Source organism: Abrus precatorius, unplaced genomic scaffold (genome assembly GCF_003935025.1).
Source record: "Abrus precatorius isolate BTA unplaced genomic scaffold, Abrus_2018 Scaffold9, whole genome shotgun sequence".
Classification (NCBI taxonomy): Eukaryota; Viridiplantae; Streptophyta; class Magnoliopsida; order Fabales; family Fabaceae; genus Abrus; species Abrus precatorius.
In genome coordinates, this window is record NW_020874439.1 from 12,781,241 (window position 1) to 12,802,107 (window position 20,867).

Here is a 20,867-nt window from a genome sequence, read left to right on the forward strand (position 1 = left end):
GAAAACCCCTTTTCACTTTCTTTTTAGAGGACAAAACATGGGCGAGGAAAAGGGTACACCGATTACAAATTACAAGCCTTTAACTAAAGTAATGCTTCAAATGTGTAACATTTCAAGTTCTTGGTATAAGCTTTCCTTCTAATGTCTCCAACTTGTATGTTCCATTGTCTAATCTTGCCGATACCCGAAAGGGTCCTTCCCAGTTAGCTGCCAACTTCTCTTCTCGTCAGTCTCGTCATGCATCTCCGGTTACTTGCCATACCAAGTCATTCTCATAAAATTGTCTTTGGTTGATTTTAGAATTAAACTTCCTAGCCATCACTCTTCTGCTAGCTTCGGTCATTATTGTTGCTTGGTCGCGTACTTCATCTAGCAAGTCCAGGTTGACACCTAGAGATTCGCCATTGGCCGATTCCTCAAAGTTCTCCCTTCGAAAACATGGTTCTCCAATCTCGACCGGTACCATGGCATCAGTACCATAGGTTAGTCGAAAAGGGGTTTCTTTTGTGGTAGTTTGCGGTGTACAACGATAAGCCCATAGTACCTCGAATAGCTTCTCTACCCATTCTCCTTTTGCCGACCCCAACCTTCTTTTTAATTCGCGTAAGATGACTTTGTTTGTAGCCTCGGCTTGGCCATTGGTTTGGGGATGTTCGACGGACGTGACCCTGTGTTTGATGTGAAGCCCTTCTAAAAATTCGTTGAATCGTTGATCTGTAAATTGCAGCCCATTATCTGTAACCAACGCATGGGGGAGACCGAAACATGTAATGATGTTTTTCCAAGTGAACTTTTGAACATTATTAGCCGTAATGGTAACAAGGGGCTCAGCTTCAATTCACTTAGTGAAGTAATCCACAGCGACAATGGGAAATTTACACTGCCCTTTTGCTAAGGGAAAAGGGCCGAGGAGGTCCATACCCTAAATAAGAAAGGGCCAAGGAGAGCTAATAGGGCAGAGGGTGTCGGCATGTTGGTGCAGGTGAGGATCATGTTGCTCACAGGGGATGCATTTCTTTACAAACACATGGCAATCTTAGGCGAGTGTTGGCCACCGCTGAGGATGGAAAGGGTCAAGACCTTCTTCACGGCTTTCCAATGACCCAAACATGGGTTGCTCAAGTATCTATCCAAAGCATTAACAACATAAGCAATATCGGGACGAGTACAAACTTAAGCATACATCAAACTCCCAACAGCGGAAGTGTATGAAACTTTCTCCATTTCAAACAACTCTCTATCATCATGAGGACACCAAAAAATTAGAGAGTTTCTTACCCCTTTGAACAAGCGCGACACATAGGGAGCAAGAATACATATTAAATCTTTTAAGGATCCTATCAATGTACCCTTTCTGAGACAATCTAAGAGTAACACAAGACCTATCACAACATATCTGGATGCCTAGAATAACATAAGCATCATCAAGGTCTTTCATATCAAAATGGCTACTCAATATATTCTTTGTCTCATTCAAAGATATCATCAACATGTACGACAAAGATGATAAAATTGCTTCCACTCATCTTCAAATAAATGCACAGATCTCAAGCATTTTCGTTGAAGCCAATAGAAGTGACCACTTGGTCAAACTTCAAGTACCACCGTCTAGAAACTTACTTCAAACCATAAGTGGATTTTATTATTTTATAATTAAATTCAAGTTATAACAAAATTTGATTTATGTTAGTCCACACAAAATATTCAACAATTTATCTCCCACTTGGACAACATAAATCAAAACATCTTATTATTCTAGACAGCACGATTAAACAACATGGTTTAATATTTTGACATCTAATTAATCTAGAATTAAATTCAAGTTATAACAAAAAATTGATTTATGTTAATTCACACAAAATATTCAACAATTTATCTCCCACTTGGACAACATAAATCAGAACATCTTATTATTTTAGATTAATCAATAATCTGTGGCCATAACAAGATGCCAAAATAAACTAACACAAAATATAAACATTTTAACAATGCAGAAAATCATACTCGAATGAGTAGTGATATCATACATTATAAGATACATTATAAGATACTTATATCATATGACTCAACAACTCTAGTGGTATAAGTTGGACAATAAAATCTAGAATCCCTGGAGTCTACACAATATCCTACAAAGAAACTGCTAATTGATTTTTATGAACAATAAAAGATAGTAAGCTTTCTCCGTCTTATCAAATTCCTTAAGTTTCTTGCCTAGAGGCACTATTAAGATTTCACAATTTTGCGACGAATTTTTGTCAAAGAATTTGTCACTAATTTATCGGCAACGGATATTGTGACTAAACTTACTTCTTAGTACTACTCATCTTAAAAACATTGTCTATAATGAACTTCATAATTACTAGACATATTTTATTAGAATGAGCCCATTTAACATGTTTTACTATAACCGCAGCGAAAGATTCAGGTGTAGAAACTTTAGACTTATTCTCAATAAAGGCAACATTCACATTAGAAAATGGCAAGAAACAATTTAATAGAGTCAACTCAGTCCTCATAATTGGTCCTATTCAAAGTTTTCACCGAAGTGGGCATAGACACTGATATAGGAAACAACAAAGTTTAATATGCGCAATTAGCTCAAGTGCAACAATAATATGCCCATCACAAAATTTCTTACTTACTATGATCCCACCTAAGGGTCCCGAATCACAATAAATAAGAAAGACGAATACAATGCACAAAACTTCATGTCACAAGAATCCTAACACCGATAGGGTATCAGTACAAAATTGACATAAGAAAAACACAATTGTATAGTATTTTCAAATCATATTAATAACAACACATCGATAGGATATAATTATTATTAATGCAATATATAATTATATAATTTACACAAGTCATGTATAAATGGTCTCACGATAGGTGGGATGACATTTATACAGAATAATCATGGATTAAGAATTAATTTAAATATGTATATTATGCATGAAATCATAATTATACCAAAATTACATCAAATAATTTATATAAAACTAAATTATTATTTTTTAACATATATGACATTCAAAAAGAGAGTGAATAGTATAAAAAATGTCATAAATATCAAATATTAGTATAATCATGTATATAAAAAAAATTGGATCATATTCCATCAATACAATAATTATTTAATTAATTTAGGCACGAGTTAATTAATTAAAAAATATTTATAGTGCCCAAAAAATTATGAAAATTGTCCAAAAAATTTAATATTAAAATAATCCTCTACTCGACGCTCTCTCAGCCACGCGAGGGGGCTTCATACACTTAAAAAAACCCATCAGCTGCAAAACGGGTCCAACAAATTTAGAAACTCGACCCAGTTCAATCTTGCATTCTAAAGTACCAATTCATATTATTACAAATGGTGTATTTTGAACAACAAAAGAGAGTTGCAAAGGCCAAAATCCGCACAGCCATGGAGGATTCAAAGTAATTGAGAATTCAAGCAACCCAAACAGTTTCTTTCAACGAGTAGGGTCCACTACGTTCTTTGCAAAAATAGGGCAATGACGAACGCAAAATGAAAGAAAGAATAAATTCTCAATCTAAAATTGAACGAAATAATGAATTAATTATTAGATTATGTTCGTGTTTAATTTATTAACAAAAGCCCTTAATCAATTTTTAAATAAACCTTTGCCCTGATGAGAGAATTTGAAAGAAAACGATTTTAGGGTTCATAGTTTCAAAAAAATAATAAACTGGAAAATTCTCTAAACATACCCGGTGAAAATTAACAATTTTTGGATATGATATTTATGAATATAAGAAGAACAAAAAAACCTAAATTATTTTCCAAATCCATACATAAAATTATAGCATTTTGGTTGCTCAAAGTTGGAAAATTACGATGTGTATTAAGTTGGCTCTGATACCATTTGCAGGAATTTTATATATAAAATTAAATATAACACAATTATATATAATACACATCATAACAACTCAATATAATTCCAACTATATATAATTAAATAATTACGTTAAACGCGTACCTGATGAGAATCACGAGTCATAAGCAATCCTGATGAGAATTCATAAGTCATAAGCAATCCTTGTTTTGAGTGAGCATGTATTACTCTCTGTTATCCCACACTAGAGACTGTCTAATGGGGCAACAATTATATAAACTGAATCAGATGAGAGTAGAAACTTCTCATTGGGCACATAGAATAGTCTAACCAATCATAGACTATTCACACTAAAAGCCCAATTACAAAATCTATATAATAATAATTATTATTATTATTATACACATTTATTTTACGTCATAATTAATAACAATATAACCATAATAATTTAATAATATTAATTCATAAATTAATATAAATATTAATATTAATGTTAAAAAATCTAACAGAATTACCATACAAATAAAGAGGGACCATCCATCATTGCCACTAGAATCACGTCCACGCTTAATGCTGCGCCTTAAAGCTGCAAAACCAAACACTCCAATAATCACAACCACCAAAACAACTCCCCCAGCAATTATTCTCACTCCTGTATGTGTATGATTCTTATTCCTTGACAAGGAAGGGTGAGCTTCAACTGTATCCTGCTTAGGAAGAGGAAGAGGATTAGACCCTGTTAAACTTCCCGTGGTATCATTAATCTTGAACACTTCAATCCCATTCAGAATTGCATCATAGTACTGAGATTTGGAAAACGTGTGAGGGTGAAGTGAAAGCCAAAGATCTTGACGCGGTTCCCAGTTGGGAAGAAACACAACATAGTCCTTATGCACGGGAACCCCATTGGAATGCGTGAGTCCAAACTCTTTAGTCCATGCAATGACATCTGCACCCTCCATGGCTGTCTGGTTGTTGAGGAATATATCGAACACCCTCTGATTCACCTTGGTGATATTTCTAGACCCTTCACAAAAGTGAAGCCTAACCAGATAAGAGAAGCCAGAATCAACGTCCAAAATCCAAGTCAAGTTGTAATTGACGTTGATGTTGGCATTTGGACCCATGGACCTGGCAGTGGCATAAACATCAAGGGGTGCAACGTAAGAGGGAGTAGCCGGAGGGTACTCGATCTTCACCTCGTCATCAACAAGCTCCACCACTCCACTTGCAGCAGCATACAGAAAGAGTGAGTCATCCCTGCATGACCTGAACATGCCAGTGTCACGCGAGGGGGAGATGTCGTTCCCACCAACGTTCAAACGATAAACGTTCTCAAGGGCGGTGGTGTTGTCAACGGTGAAAGGTGTGTTGGTGCCCACCAGCATGCTCGTGCTGGTTGCATCATCACCAGAGGGGGAAGCATAAATGTCAGGCATGGACACGATCTCGATGCCGTTCACGAACGCATAGGAGTTGGGGTGGGACGTGGAAGGAGTGAAAGTGAGGGTGAGCTTTTGGGTTTCCACGTGGATGGAATATTCCTTCAAAACGAAGTTGTAGTTTAAGTTTTGGCTGGTTTCGAAGACGCTGAAGCGGGCGTCGTGTTAAGTAAGAAGTCCCACATCGGTGGGAACTTCAAAGGCATGACCCCTCCTTTGCTTATAAAAGGGCAAGGGGGCTTACTAATCAATCCATCCCAAAAATCATCTTTTCCTCATATCTTTGTATTACACTGAGATCTTGTACTCGGTAGTAATAGTCTCATATTTTGAGGAGTAAATTATAGAGTGAGGATTAGTGTAATTTTTCTTCTGTGATAATTTTATATTGCATTTATTGGCTCTTATTTTCTCATCTCTTATTTTAGTTGTGTATTATTATACCGTTACTCTGGTCCTAACAGTGGTATCAGAGCATTTGGTTTAGTTTATTCTGCTGCTATTGTCATTAGAATAGTGTTGGTAAAATTCTGAGTATGCTCTGTGATTGCGGTTTAATCCGATCTTTCACATCAGAAAAGAGTTGTTACTGGAAAAGTTTGGTAGTGTGAAACTGCTATCTGAGAAAGTTCTGGCTAGGAAAGATTTGGTATTTAAGAGTGTCTATAGTGACCCAGCTCTCTTTCCTGGGAATTTTTTGGTGTGTTAGTTCATGGTCTACCTGTGTTATTCCAGTAGACAATACTATTCATAGTGAGAAGTGCATAAGTCGGTATAATAAAGAGAGAAAATATGGCAGCAAAATATGAGATAGAGAAATTGAATGGGAGTAATTTCTCCCTGTGGAAATTGAAGATAAGAGCAATTTTGAGAAAAGACAATTGTCTTGATGCAATTGAAGGCAGACCTGCAGATATTTCAGAAGAAAAATAGAGAGAAATGGATAATAATGCTGTTGCCAATTTGCACTTGGCATTGGCAGATTCAGTGTTATCTAGTGTTGCAGAGAAGAAGATTGCAAAGGAGATTTGGGACACACTGATCAAATTGTACGAGATCAAGTCACTTCACACCAAAATATTCTTAAAAAGGAAACTCTACACTCTTCGAATGAGTGAGTCCACACCTGTGACGGACCACATCAACAATCTGAATACGTTGTTTGCTCAACTTACAGCTTCAGATTTCAACATTGTAGAAAATGAACGTGCAGAACTTCTACTCCAGAGCTTGCCAGATTCATATGATCAACTCATCATCAATATTACAAACAACAACATCATTGGTCATCTATCCTTTGATGATGTTGCTGGAGCAATTCTTGAAGAAGAATCCAGGCGAAAGAATAAGGAAGACAGACTGGAAAGTTGTAAACAAGCAGAAGCTTTGACGATGATGAGAGGGAGATCAATGGAGCGTGGTTCCAGTGGGAGCCAAAATCATGGTAGATCAAAATCTCAGAGAAGGAAGAACCTCAAATGCTACAACTGTGGCAAGAGAGGGCACGTAAAGAAAGATTGTAGGAGCAGGAAGAGTGAAGGAAGGAAGAATATGGAAGCATAAACCTCACAAGGTTGTGTTGCTAGTACCTCAGATGATGGTGAAATTCTATACAGTGAAGTAGTAAATTCTAGAGGCGGAAGACAACTCCATGAATGTTGGATATTGGATTCAGGTGCAACTTGGCACATGACTCCATGCCGAGATTGGTTTTCTACTTATGAACCTATCTCAGGAGGATCTGTATTCATGGGAAATGATCATGTCCTAGAAATTGCTGGAATTGGTACTGTCAAATTAAAAATGTATGATGGTACCATTCGAACAATTCAAGGGGTACGACATGTGAAGGGTTTGAAAAAGAATCTATTGTCCATTGGGCAATTGGATGACCTCAAGTGCAAGATCCACATTGAAGGTGGGATCATGAAGGTAGTTAAAGGCAATTTGGTAGTGATGAAAGCAGAAAAGATCACAACCAATTTATACATGCTTTTGGGAGATACGTTGAAAGAAGCAGATGCATCAGTTGCAATTAGTCAAGAAGAAGAAACAATGATGTGGCATCGTAGACTTGGTCATATGTCAGAACGAGGCCTGAAAATTCTAGCAGAACGTAATCTCTTGCCCGGGCTCAAAATGGTAACCTTACCATTTTGTGAGCACTGTGTGACAAGTAAGCAGCATAGATTGAAGTTTGGCAACGTGACTACAAGAAGCAGACACATACTGGACTTGATTCATTCTGATGTATGGGAATCACCGGAAGTATCTATTAGAGGAGCAAAATATTTTGTATCATTCATTGATGATCACTCAAGGAGATTGTGGGTGTACCCAATCAAGAAGAAGTCAGATGTGTTTCCAGTATTCAAGGAATTTAAAGCACTAGTAGAACTTGAAACTGGGAAAAGAATTAAGTGCTTAAGGACAGACAATGGAGGAGAATATGTAGATGGTGATTTTCTGGCATTTTGCAAGCAAGAGGGTATTTCAAGGCAATTCACAGTGCCTTATACACCTCAGCAGAATGGTGTAGCAGAGCGGATGAACAGAACTCTTCTAGAAAGAACAAGAGCTATGCTAAGAACAGCAGGAGTAGCTAAATCTTTCTGGGCAGAAGCAGTGAAAACTGCTTGTTATGTAATAAACCGATCACCATCAACAACAATTGGTTTGAAGACACCAATGGAGATATGGAATGGAAAGCCACCTAATTATTCTTCATTACATGTGTTTGGATGTCCTGTGTACGTGATGTACAATTCACAAGAAAGAACAAAACTGGATCCAAAATTCAGGAAATGTATATTCTTGGGTTATGCTGACAATGTTAAGGGGTATCGCTTGTGGGATCCCACTGCCTGCAAGGTTGTTGTTAGCAGAGATGTAGTCTTTGCAGAAAATGAACTGCACAAGGAGCAGAAAGATGACAGTACTACCAAAGACACTACTTCAGTAGTGATAGAAAGGAAAGCTAAAGAAGATGACAACTCTGAAGCAGAACATGAGCAAGGAGAACAAGAATCAAATGATGCCAATGATGGAGAAACTCAACAAACAAGACGTGAGATAAGAAGACCATCTTGGCACTCAGACTATGTTATGGCAAGTCATGTTGCATATTGCCTTCTAACAGAAGAAGGAGAACCATCAACCTTTCATGAGGCTTTGAGGAGTTCAGATGCTTCTTTATGGATGACAGCAATGCAGGAAGAAATTGAGGCCTTACATAGAAACAATACATGGGAACTTGTTGAGCTTCCAAAAGGTCGAAAAGCTATTGGTTGTAAATGGGTTTACAAAATCAAACGAGATGGCAATGATCAAGTGGAGCAGTATCGTGCCAGATTGGTGGTTAAAAGATATGCTCAGAAAGAAGGCATTGATTTCAATGAGATATTCTCGCCAGTTGTCCGATTAACCACAATCAGAATTGTTCTGGCAATGTGTGCTGCACATGATTTACATCTTGAGCAACTTGATGTAAAGACTGCTTTTCTACATGGAGAACTTGAAGAGGAAATATATATGCTCCAACCAGAAGGTTTTGAAGAACAAGGAAAGGAAGACTTGGTTTGCAGGTTGACCAAATCTCTGTACGATTTAAAACAGGCGCCAAGGTGTTGGTACAAGAGATTTGATTCCTTCATTAATAGCCTCAGATACAACAGACTGAGTTCAGACCATTGTACGTATTACAAGAGGTTTGGTGATAATGATTTCATCATTTTGTTGTTGTATGTGGATGACATGCTGGTGGTAGGCCCCAGCAAAGATCGAATTCAAGAATTGAAGGCACAATTAGCTAGGGAGTTTGATATGAAGGACTTAGGACCAGCAAACAAGATTTTAGGGATGCAAATACACCGAGATAGAAAAGATAGGAAGATTTGGCTCTCTCAAAAGAATTATCTTCGTAAAGTCTTGCGGCGCTTCAATATGCAAGACTGTAAGCCAATCTCTACCCCACTTCCTGTCAGTTATAAATTATCCTCAAGTATGTGTCCTAGCAATGAAGCGGAGAGGATGGAAATGTCTCGAGTGCCGTATGCATCAGCGGTGGGAAGCCTTATGTATGCTATGATTTGTACTAGAACAGACATTGCACAAGCAGTGGGAGCAGTCAGTAGGTACATGGCAGATCCTGGTAGAGAGCATTGGAATATTGTAAAGAGGATCCTTAGATACATCAAAGGAACCTCTGATGTTGCATTATGTTTTGAAGGATCAGAATTTATTGTGAAGAGCTATGTTGATTCAGATTTTGCAGGAGATCTGGATAAAAGGAAATCTACTACTGGTTATGTGTTTACACTTGCTGGAGGAGCAGTAAGCTGGTTATCTAAGTTACAGACTGTTGTGGCTCTGTCTACTACAGAAGCCGAATACATGGCAGCTACTGAGGCATGCAAGGAAGCAATCTGGATTCAAAGGCTATTGGAGGAACTTGGGCACAAACAGCAAACTACTACTGTGTATTGTGATAGTCAAAGTGCTTTGCATATTGCAAAGAATCCAGCTTTTCATTCCAGAACAAAGCACATAGGTATACAATACCACTTTGTTCGTGAAGTAGTAGAGGAAGGTAGAGTGGATATGCAAAAGATTCACACCAAAGACAACATAGCAGACATAATGACAAAGCTAGTGAACAATGACAAGTTTACATGGTGTCGATCCTTGTATGGCCTATTAGGAATATAAGCAACATGTAATTGTAATATATATATTAGTAATGTGTGTGAAGATATGATTAGCTTAATCATAATCTTCAAGTGGGAGAATTGTTAAGTAAGAAGTCCCACATCGGTGGGAACTTCAAAGGCATGACCCCTCCTTTGCTTATAAAAGGGCAAGGGGGCTTACTAATCAATCCATTCCAAAAATCATCTTTTTCTCATATCTTTGTATTACACTGAGATCTTGTACTCGGTAGTAATAGTCTCATATTTTGAGGAGTAAATTATAGAGTGAGGATTAGTGTAATTTTTCTTCTGTGATAATTTTATATTGCATTTATTGGCTCTTATTTTCTCATCTCTTATTTTAGTTGTGTATTATTATACCGTTACTCTGGTCCTAACACGTCGGAGGGGTTGAGGATGGCGTAGGAGGGGGAGTAGAAGTGGAGGCGGAGGAATTTCCGGCCAGGGGATACCGGAAAGTGTAGGTGAAGTTGGAACGGAAGACGCGGGCGTTTATGTAGGGGACTTGGGCGACGGCGGGGTCTTACGTGGCCGCCGGCGAGGTGGTGGACGGCGCCGGCGAACTTGGAGGCGATGTCGGTGGTCCATTTTCGGGCGTCGGCATCGGAGTTGTCCGGTGGGGCGCCGCAGTTGAGGAATATCTTGTCAGCAGAGTCGTAATCTGCAGCTCCGATGAGTTGAGCACTGAATAAAAAGAGCAGAGAAGAAGGAAGGGGACGCAGGATTTGTTGTTGCTCTTCTTCATCGTCGAAAAGCAAAAGACTTTCTTCTGCTTTAGTTGGTGTGGTTTTCGAAGAATCAATGGTGAAATTTGGAGTGGAGAAAGAGTCACAAAAAACAGTGGTGACGATTTTGCTTCGCAATTTGCACGGTCGATCTGAACTAACTAAGGAGAGAAACTTGGATGTATGTAATGTAAGTAACATAACGTATTTGTGTCCTTCAAAGTTCAAACCAAACCAAACCAAACCTTCCACTGATTGGATGACAGATGAGTTTAGCAGTGAATGCAGTATCACACTTCAACTCGGTTACAGCCTTGCCCGATTCTCCCACTTTAAACGTACCTTTCTTCTTTTCTATAACATGCGATAATTTTATAACTTTTTTCTTAATTGAAATAAATCAAAATTATTAATTATATTTTTTTAAATTATAATATTTACAAGTATTACTACATTAAATTATGTATTTGTTAATATTATAGTATTTTCATACATAATTTAACGCACTAGTTCTCTTAAATATTCTAATTTTTAATGAAATTTTATATCTTTTTTTTATAGAAATTTATATTAATAACTTATTCAGTCACTTTTTGTATAAATTAATATATATATATATATAATTAATTTAATATTTAATATTATGAATATTTTTAAAATATAATATATAATTTATTCATCTCGATAAATTAATTAATTATTTTTTATTAAAAGAATGAAATGAAGTAATATATGAAAAAAATTTATTATACCAATTTAAAAGTTTGGATAAAAAACACTTTATTTCTTAAATAAATAAAATTATTATTTGAGTTTCTATACTCATGCATAAAATTAAGTATAGTTTATCTTAGTTTAAAATAATTTGTTGTAGTTTTTTTTACCTAGTTTAACAATTAATTTTAATGAAGAGAGTTTATTTGTAGGTTATATTTAGTAAAATGAGTTTGTAGCTTATGAAATTAAATTATTTATAAATTAATTATTAATTTAAGTTAAATGATTTAAATATATATATATATATATAATATTAAAGTTAGATCTTAATTTATTTTAACTGATCTTATTAATAAAAAATATATTATTGATTTAAATAATAAATTAAATTTATTTTAAATTGAACATTAATTTCAATAAATATTATATAAATTAATTTAAATAATTAATTTTTTAATTTTAAAAGTATTATTTATCTACTTAATTTATTTTTATTTAATAAAATATACTATTGATTATTAATAATAAAAAGAAAAGCTATTATGAAAATAAGAAAATAAAACAGTTAAAATACTAGAGTTTTAATAGTGTAAAATAAAATATTTTTTAAAATAAATAAAAAATGAAACTATTGATTTTTAAAAATTAGAAGCATCTTTCATTTTTAATTTACAAGACATTTATAAAAACTCATTCACTGATTTATAGCCTTCTCCTGGGATGTGTAATGTGTTTCTTGAAAAGATCATAAAAAAAGACCGAGAATTGAATCTTCAAGAGGTAAACTAGCCACGATTTTGGCTTGATATATGCTTTAAATCATGAATTTCAACCAAAAAGAAAAAAAGAAAAAAAATTATGAATGAAAAACAAAAAAGAGGAAGTATTAATATAGCGTCATTTTAAAGAATTAAAAATAAGTCAAATTTATATTCAGTGCATAAAAATTTCATTAAGATACAATTTAATTAATTCATATAGTCATAACCAATAAAATTTTAACCTTAAGATTTAAAATTTTAACAAATCAATCAATTTTAGTAAAATTAACTTTTAATATGTTTTTACCAATTAAAATAGAGTTTCAAGTTTATTAGAATTTTAATTATAGTATAATAATTTAATGTCTTATGGTGTTACAAATTGGTGGAATTTTTAATCTTAAAATTGTACTAACTAATCAAATTTAATTTGATAGTTAAATTAGTCATATTAGCCTGAATTGAAATATATATTTTATATTTTTAAAAAAAATTTAACATGTAAAATATGTCTAAATCATCTAAAATTTAATTTTGGAAAGTTGTTTATCTTAGTTAGGATTTCAAGACTTGAAATTAGGGTTTAGTTGATGAAAATTAGGTTTTGGTATAGTTACATGCTTAGTTGACCAAGCTAGGCTGTATTTTCTTCTAATTTATTTAAAAAGTAAAGTAAGGCTAGTTCTCACTCACACACTATGGCATACAAAAAAAATTAATGGACAAATAAACTAAAAATGAGTTGAAATTGGGGATATTACTGCAGGTCAACTCTTAACCATCATACCCACAAGCACATACCATTTTAATACATTATGATTTATATTTTGTGAGTTTGAGTTATGTTGGCACTCTTCATGGAAAATTGGGTAGATTGAATGCAAATTCATGAGGAAACATTTGTTAAAAAAAGAAAATTTCTTTTATGCTTTCTCACACTTTAATCAATTATATTAATAAATAATAAAATTAAGAGTTAATTTTTAAATATATAATATCCTTTATTAAAAAAATTAACCGGGTCGGGTGGGGCATAAGTTTCCCGAACTGAACGCGACCCGTTATTAACTTATTACATATAATTTTACCATTTCCCTTTTCGTTCCTTTTTCTCACTGTGTTTTGATTTGCTTTGCCTTCACATCTAACGTCGCGTTGCAGGTAACATTTTTCTTGCAAGACATTCGTTTATGATGCTTTAACCTTCTAAATCTTCTTCATTCGTCCATTTCTTAGCGTAGTTTCTTCAATTTACAATCCCAAATTGACAAAATAAATTTTAGGAGCTAGAACGATTAACAATTTGAATTTTGAGTGTTTATTTTTACTATGAGGTGAACGATTAAATTAATTATTGAAATGCGTAATGCACTGTTGTTAATTCCATTCAGTGGCTGGTGCTCTGACTACCTCTTTCGTCAGGTTTTTCCCCGATGCTCAAGCGTTTGCTCATAAACTGTTCGATTAAATGTGTTACCATGTTTTTCAGAGACGTATTCACTGTTTCTTGCTATGAGTTTATATATATATATATATATATATATATACAGTTTTATGGATATTTGCTGGTTGTATGGCACTGTAACATATGCCCACTGTTGTTAGTTGTTGCTCTGGTCATTAGTCAATTTAACATAGTCCATTCTTTTTTTTCCCTTTCAATTTGTATGTACAACCCAGTTATCATGAAATCTGAATGCATGTGGGTTTATTTGATTCAAATAAAATTTCTTTCCTTACCTATTTACTATTTAGATTGCAGTACCAACATTCTCTGTACTCTCCTATGTTGCAAATGCAGTCACTGTCTTTGAACATGCAATATGGAAAACATGCCTACTTTTCTATGAAGTGTCCTTCACTATACATATTGCATATATTTCTTTTGAGTCAATGTGGATTCTAAGAGATAGCTTGGCTCTTTCAATATCTTCCCCAATGAAAATGGGATTAATGTGAGAGATTATCATGAGCAAATTGACACCTTCTCCCTCCATATATGGCAGATTCATTCTGGTTAATTTTGTCATCAATGCCACTCTGTCTAGGTTCTCAAATTTGTGTCTTGAAGTCCTTCTTAAATCTACAGACATGTGCATGGTCTCTAAGCTTCTTTTTTTTCTTTCTTAAGAAGAAACTATACTATAAAAGGGATGAAAGATTAACTAACTATTACTTGCTACCAGTTGCTATTTCTAGTAACCATTCAACAATATTCACCATTGGCATATAGCTGCAACCTGTTTTAGTCATTGCTTGTTTTCTTACCTCTATGCCAAGGCTTGCTCACTCACACTGGACTGTAACTTGTTTTAAATTGCCGAATTGACTTTCAATTACTAAAATCTAGTTCTGATACCATGAATTTTGTTGAAACTTGTTTAGATACTGAGTTAGTAAATATACTATTTTATGGATATGATTCTTTAGGCTATTGTGCATCCTCAACATTTTTTCTTCACTGGGACCTATGTGTTCTACGGACACTACTTTGAAAGGGATTTTGTTTTTTTTATCACTCATAAGTGGGCTCAACCACCAGAATGTGGTTGAGTGGTTCTTGTTCTGGCAATTTGTGATTATCTTCTACTCATGTGATTTGATTCATTACAGGTCAGATTTGAATTTTGTTTTCTTGGTTTTATATTTTGTATGGTAATACGCCTAATGAAAACTGACTTTTGGACCTATTTCCCTAATATCTCAAATGTAATTATCAAGTATTGACAATAGGGAATTTAGTAGTTATTCATTCTCAACCAAACATGTTCACACTTCACACTAAAGCCTAATGTTGTTTTAATTTCTGTTTTCCTTTTGGGTCATGCTCTCTTAAGTGTTTTGGTGTTGAACCTGCTTCCACCTAAGTGATGGTTTGTAAAACTCAATAATGGAAACAAAATTGACCCTGCATGTCAAGGATTTCCTGGATATTTGTGCTAGGGTATTCATATTTCTGGTTTTATCTGAAGATCTGTACTGGAACTTCTGGCCTGAACCCAAAAAGGTTTTAGACATTTGACATATTCTTGGACTTATAACAAGCCTCTTTCTAACACTATGACAAATGTGATACATGTACATAATTTTGAAAGAGGAAATGTTTCTCTTATTTAGTATTGTTTGATGATATCCGTGGAGTGTAATTGTTGCAGAGTCATATGGTACATTTTTTATGATGTTCTAGACTGCTATTTCATGGACACACTCAATTGTGCTGAATTTTAAATTGATCTATAGTATCTCTGACTCTGACAGCTGCCTTTCTATTTAGCTTGAATATAGGAAAACATCATCTCCAGTCAGAGTTCACTTAATTGTTTATGAGTCACTCACTGATGCACTCCATACTGTTGGTGCTCAGTTTTGTTTGTGGAACTTAATCTCTTTCTTTTTGTTGCTAAGATTTCCACAATGTGGTGTATAGATTTTTTCTTGGAAATGCTGGCTAGTGGCTATTGATGATATTTTGCTTTGCTCACTTAATCTTTTGTTTTCATGGCATGTTGTGGTAGTTTAAGATGTTTCTAATTGTGCTAATGAATATGGAAGATTGTGCTTATATATTAAGCATCCAGTGAATAACATTCAGATTAAAAGGGGTCTTTGACGACATTTTTTTTTATGAAAGTTATGTTACAAACACTTACATGCCTCCTGTTTATGGATTGGCTTTTCTTCTGGGTTGCAAAATATGTGATGTGTGTTTACACTCTTGAGGTTTGGGCTAATATCATTTCTGAATTGGGTTTCATAATATAAGCTTTGCACATATTATAGGTAATATTGTGAGAACATTTTCTTTTTGAGAGAATATTTTACTGTGTCATTTGAATTTACTCCAGCATTTACATGAACTTTCCTAATCACATTATTTTCCATCAAACAAACAGTCAATTGCCTTAAATATCCCTTTGTGCCATTATCCATTTTTCTAATTTGGACTTAAAAAGTCTTTATAGTTTGATTCATCATGATGAAAACTTATATAGTAATTATAAATTGGTCTTAAAAGGTTGAGGTACATCATTATATCAAATCAGCATGTTTAGTGCTGAAATTTTACCTTGTTGTGCATATATATTTTGTCTGTTATCCTGTAAAATTTCATACCAAAGTCTGAGTATAGCTGGTGAAGACTGTGTTTTTTCAAATAATGATTGTAACCTACATATTTTGATTGCTCGGAAGCTCTGTCTAGTGCTTCCAATGGATAGATTACATTAGAAATGTTTATCTAAGAATTCCTTGAGAGGAAAAGTATATTGGTGCATTTGCTGTACACATGAAATAATTATGTGTATTAAATGCAGAGAGGAATGGGATTTGCAGGAGCCCTAAGGAACATTATTCGTCCTCTCTCTGTCTCAACATCAAGAACCTTAACATCACGAATATCTACCAATGCTTCAAAGGAACCATTTCGTACTGCTTTCCCATCTCCCTGCAAGCCTCCCCAGTGGCTTCTTCCTCTTAGGAATCACTTCCACAGCTTGACAGACACTCGCTTCCCCAAGAGACGACCCTCTGATAAACCCCGTCGAAAGAGGGCCAGTTTGAGACCCCCTGGTAGGTCCTTTTTTCACTTTTCGTGCTTTCACTTTTGAAATTGATCTCAAACTTTGAAACCTGTTTTTGTGGTTCAGGGCCTTATGCTTGGGTTCAATATACACCTGGCCAACCCATACTTCCAAATAAGCCCAATGAAGGGAGTGTCAAGAGGAGGAATGAAAAGAAACGTATGAGGCAGCGGCGTGCCTTTATATTGGTGTGCTCTCCCTTTATAGTATTGTGTTTAAAGAAAATGGAATTGACAACCCTTTTTAATATAATCATGTTTCTAAGAAAAGTGATTTGGAAAAGAAATTGGGGAGAAAATTTCCTCGTACTTGCTAACTGTGAGAAATGGATGATGGTTACAAAACGAAGTTATTCTATTTCTGAATTAGTTTCACCTTTTGAGTGTCATCTTATTTAATGTTGAAGAGGACACCCTTTAATTGGCAAAAAAATGACATGTACTCTTAATTATGCGATTAAATGTTGGATGGGATTTGTAACAACGTAATTTATAAGTCTTTTAGAACTTTATGAATATTGTCTATGAGGGGAATATACAATCTTTCTAGTAGTATAATAAGGTGAATGAGGTTTGAACAATGGTGTTATCTTTTCGTTTAGAGTAGTTTCCAGTGAAAGTTGCATGTTGTATTATCATTCACTGGTTTAGCATTTGTACTTTGCTTTTTAAGATTAATAATATTATAGCATGAACCGACCTTGTTGACTCTTTGTTTGCTCTCACGAGGTTAATTAACATGAATTTGGCCACAGGTTTGCTTTTCGGTTATTGTCACTGAACTTGCAGCCACAATGAAAGCAAATTAATATGAATGATAGATAGGATTTAGTAATCCATTGTAAAAGCTCTAATTAAGTGCATGTGTTAACTCTTGGCCTTGAAAGCATCTGCCTCCTTTTTTATTCATTGACAGTACATTTTGTTACTATATTCCTTTACTTTTTTAGAGGACATTGTTTTTGTCGTTTGTTTCTGTAACCTTCATAACATTACATATGAAAAGTACAACTCATTTAGCTATTGTAGATGGTGCAAGTTTGAAATGCAACCATCTTACTTTCATGGCTAGTTAGTTTGCTATTGGATGTCAGAAGTATTTCATAGACATGGTTATAGCAATAATAGTCACAGCTATGAAATTCAAATTTGATAAACAAGGTAGATGGCCTATATCTATTTTAATAGTATTGGATCATTATGTGATTGTGGTTTTGACAATAACTTTGGAATATATATTGGCATTGTGACAAATAATTGACTATCAGGTGTCAGTCAAAGTAAGTAAGATTGTTTGTTTTGCAATTTCAAAATTTTTTGTGGCTAAAGGAGATGATTATGACCATTTATCTGTCAGTAGCTGTTCATTGTTTTAGGCTTTTAGCTATTAGGGAGGGTGCGATAATTTTCTTAAATCTTATCAAAATACCAGTAGCTGTTCATTGTTTTAGCTATCAGGAAGGGTGCGATAGTTTTCTTAAATCTCAACAAAATACCAGTGCTATGTTTCAATTGATTTTTTTGTTCGTAAACTATAAGTTTCTCTAATGCATCAGTCTGAATATCCCTTATTGGAAGAGATGTTTAATTGGACTCTTGCATACAGGCGGAAAGGAAGAAAAGGAAAGCTCAGCTGCAAGAGGCTAAAAGGAAGAAAAATATTAAGAGGGTAGAACGTAAAATGGCTGCAGTTGCAAGGGAAAGAGAGTGGGCAGAAAGACTGGCTGAGTTGCAGCGACTTGAGGAAGAGAAGAAAAAATCTCTGTCTTGAATTTGTTTGAGATCTCCTAGAGTTGGTAATAGCAGCTTTGAATTCTCCAAACACACTTTCCTTCAATATGTTCTATGGTGTCTGTTATTTGGGAGACCTTGTGCCTATTTTAAGCAATTTTTTTTAATCTTTTCTGAAACATGGAAGTGTGAAACTCCCCCTTACTTTCTCAACCCCTCTCCCCAGCTTGGATAGTAATATGCTCACCCTTGATCTAGAAACAAAATAGAAAGAAAGAGAAAACTATCTCCTGTTTCACAATATCACTCTGTACATTACTAAATCTAGCGATCTACATTCATGGGATACTGTTTGTAGTCACGCAGATTGTTGTTTTGGATCCATTTTGATAGAGGTCCAAGATTAGGCCCAGAGGAGGAAAGCCCTCCAGAGTGGCTGGTCCACACTAGAAGAAGGAAAGGAGAGGGTGAATTGGGCAAAGACGAGGAGAAACCGTTAGGTATATTGTTCAAACTAATATAATTATTAAGAAATTTAATTGGTGTATTGAGAGTGTAACAATTTTGACTCTGTTATCTAAATATGACTTATTAAATTAAAAAATTATTAAATTTTAAAATAATTTACAGTCATATCTACCGTGCATTTTATTTAGTTGCAGTATAAAAAAAAATACAGCGCATTAAAATTAAACTCATTATTAATATAGTTGTGACGTACATATAATACATGTTGATTCTTGTGACACAAACATATATAAAATAAAAAAACGTGCCAAAAATGTAAAAAGAAATAAAATGAATGGTTATATTTAATTGTAAATATTACTTCATGTGTACAATTTTTTATTCTACATAATTATAAATAAATAATATTTATTACTAACAATTATAGTAAATGCAAGTTTATTTCAAAACTACACACAAAAGTCTGAAATCTACTTTAAGCATAATTTAAATACATTGATAGCAAAAAAAAATTTATTTATGTATATTTCACACTTTTGAATTTCTATATATATTCTGATATTTTTAATCTTGAACATTTAGAATTATCACTTTTACAAAACTTGGAGCAGTTGGATATGAGTTACAATAATCTTCGCAGCACCTTTAGGCCTCAAGGTACATGTGTTACTTTTGGGTTATGTTTGAACTTGGAACGTTTCAAATCTCAAAGGCTCCCTTCATGACTATTATATTTAGTGATTTGAAACTTTTAAAGTTTTTTTTTTTATTATTTAAAAATGTAAAAGTTTCTATCAGCAATGTAAAAACTAACGAATGATATTACTGCACATGCATAACAAATTATTGATTTGTTAAAATGTACTTTTTTAATCATTTATATAAATAAAATATTATTTTAAAACTCACTTTAAATATTATTTGACATTTTAAACCTAAATTAATTACCTTTTTGTTTTTACCATTAGTTTTACTAAATTCTAAACAGAAAAAGATACTTAGTAATTGCTAACTCATAGAGTTTATTTATGACGTCAATTAATAAAAAATACTTTAAATATAATTTTTAATTATTATAATAATTAATATTTTTTAATTACACTCTTATAAACTCCACCAACTAAAAGCAAAAAGATGACACCACCAAAGCATCTTTAATAGATTAACATAAATAACACATCCAATGCATAATTTCTCGTATATGTAAATAAAGCTGTCAAAATGGACCATCCAGCTTAATATGGGTAGCAAGCTCAAATGAGTCAGACTTATTTAGTCTAAGATAAAAATAAGCTTACTTTTTTTACTGTCCAAGCCTTATTCTATGCAGACTATGGACTTTTACGAGTCAGCGCGACAACTTAAATATTTTTTTTTATTTTCTTTTTCTTATTTTTTTAACAGACCATTATTTTTTTTGCTGTTTTCAGTTTTCGTAACAGGCCAATTTAGGCTGTTTTTATAACAGCCTAATTGGTCACTTATTTTTTTGTCTAATTTTTGTATTAGATTTTTTTTTTTAAGTTGTAACAGGCCACTGGTTTTTTTGTTGTTGTTATTTTTGTAACAATCAATTTTTTTTTAATTTTTATACATACAATAAGTACACAAAAATATAAATAAGTTCACAATTAAACAAAATTTTAAAGACAAAAAGTCCATACACATAATAAGTTCACTAAAATATATTCTTTTCCAAACTCCTTAAAACTCAACGTTTACAACTCTTACACTCAATTATAACCATTCATTTAACTTACATTTAACGGCTACATTTTATAATACTATTTGACTTACACTCAATTTCTCTCTCCCACTAACCTTATTTAATGTTATAATTTATTACTTCACTACTCTTACTTTTTATTTCTCTTTTCT

General features: G+C 33.8%; 1 protein-coding gene and 1 pseudogene across 4 annotated transcripts; one reads left to right on the forward strand and one right to left on the reverse strand.

The window, feature by feature from the left end:
- Positions 1–235: 235 nt before the first annotated feature.
- On the reverse strand, positions 236–10,753 carry LOC113850837 (annotated as a pseudogene).
- Positions 10,754–13,312: 2,559 nt separating this feature from the next.
- Positions 13,313–19,008, forward strand: LOC113849812. 4 transcript variants are annotated; one of them, XM_027479994.1, is made up of 5 exons: positions 15,872–15,931; positions 16,525–16,780; positions 16,858–16,979; positions 18,397–18,586; positions 18,929–19,008. In XM_027479994.1, the coding sequence occupies exons 1-4, from the start codon at positions 15,875–15,877 to the stop codon at positions 18,559–18,561; spliced, it is 600 nt and encodes a 199-aa protein (XP_027335795.1). In that variant the 5' UTR covers positions 15,872–15,874; the 3' UTR covers positions 18,562–18,586; positions 18,929–19,008. The 4 variants fall into 4 exon arrangements, with proteins under 4 accessions (XP_027335797.1, XP_027335795.1, XP_027335794.1 ...); XM_027479993.1 differs by having other exon boundaries at positions 18,880–18,973; XM_027479996.1 differs by lacking the exon at positions 15,872–15,931 and adding an exon at positions 13,313–13,372 and having other exon boundaries at positions 18,397–19,007.
- The last annotated feature ends 1,859 nt before the right edge of the window (positions 19,009–20,867 follow it).

Bases quoted from the DNA above. Each gene is read 5' to 3' on its own strand.
- LOC113849812 (XM_027479994.1), top strand. From the start codon at position 15,875: ATGGATTGGCTTTTCTTCTGGGTTGCAAAATATGTGATGTGTGTTTAC. The intron at 16,781-16,857 runs GTAGGTCCTTTT...TTTGTGGTTCAG, and splicing joins GGCCAGTTTGAGACCCCCTG to GGCCTTATGCTTGGGTTCAA. The intron at 16,980-18,396 runs GTGTGCTCTCCC...TCTTGCATACAG, and splicing joins AGCGGCGTGCCTTTATATTG to GCGGAAAGGAAGAAAAGGAA.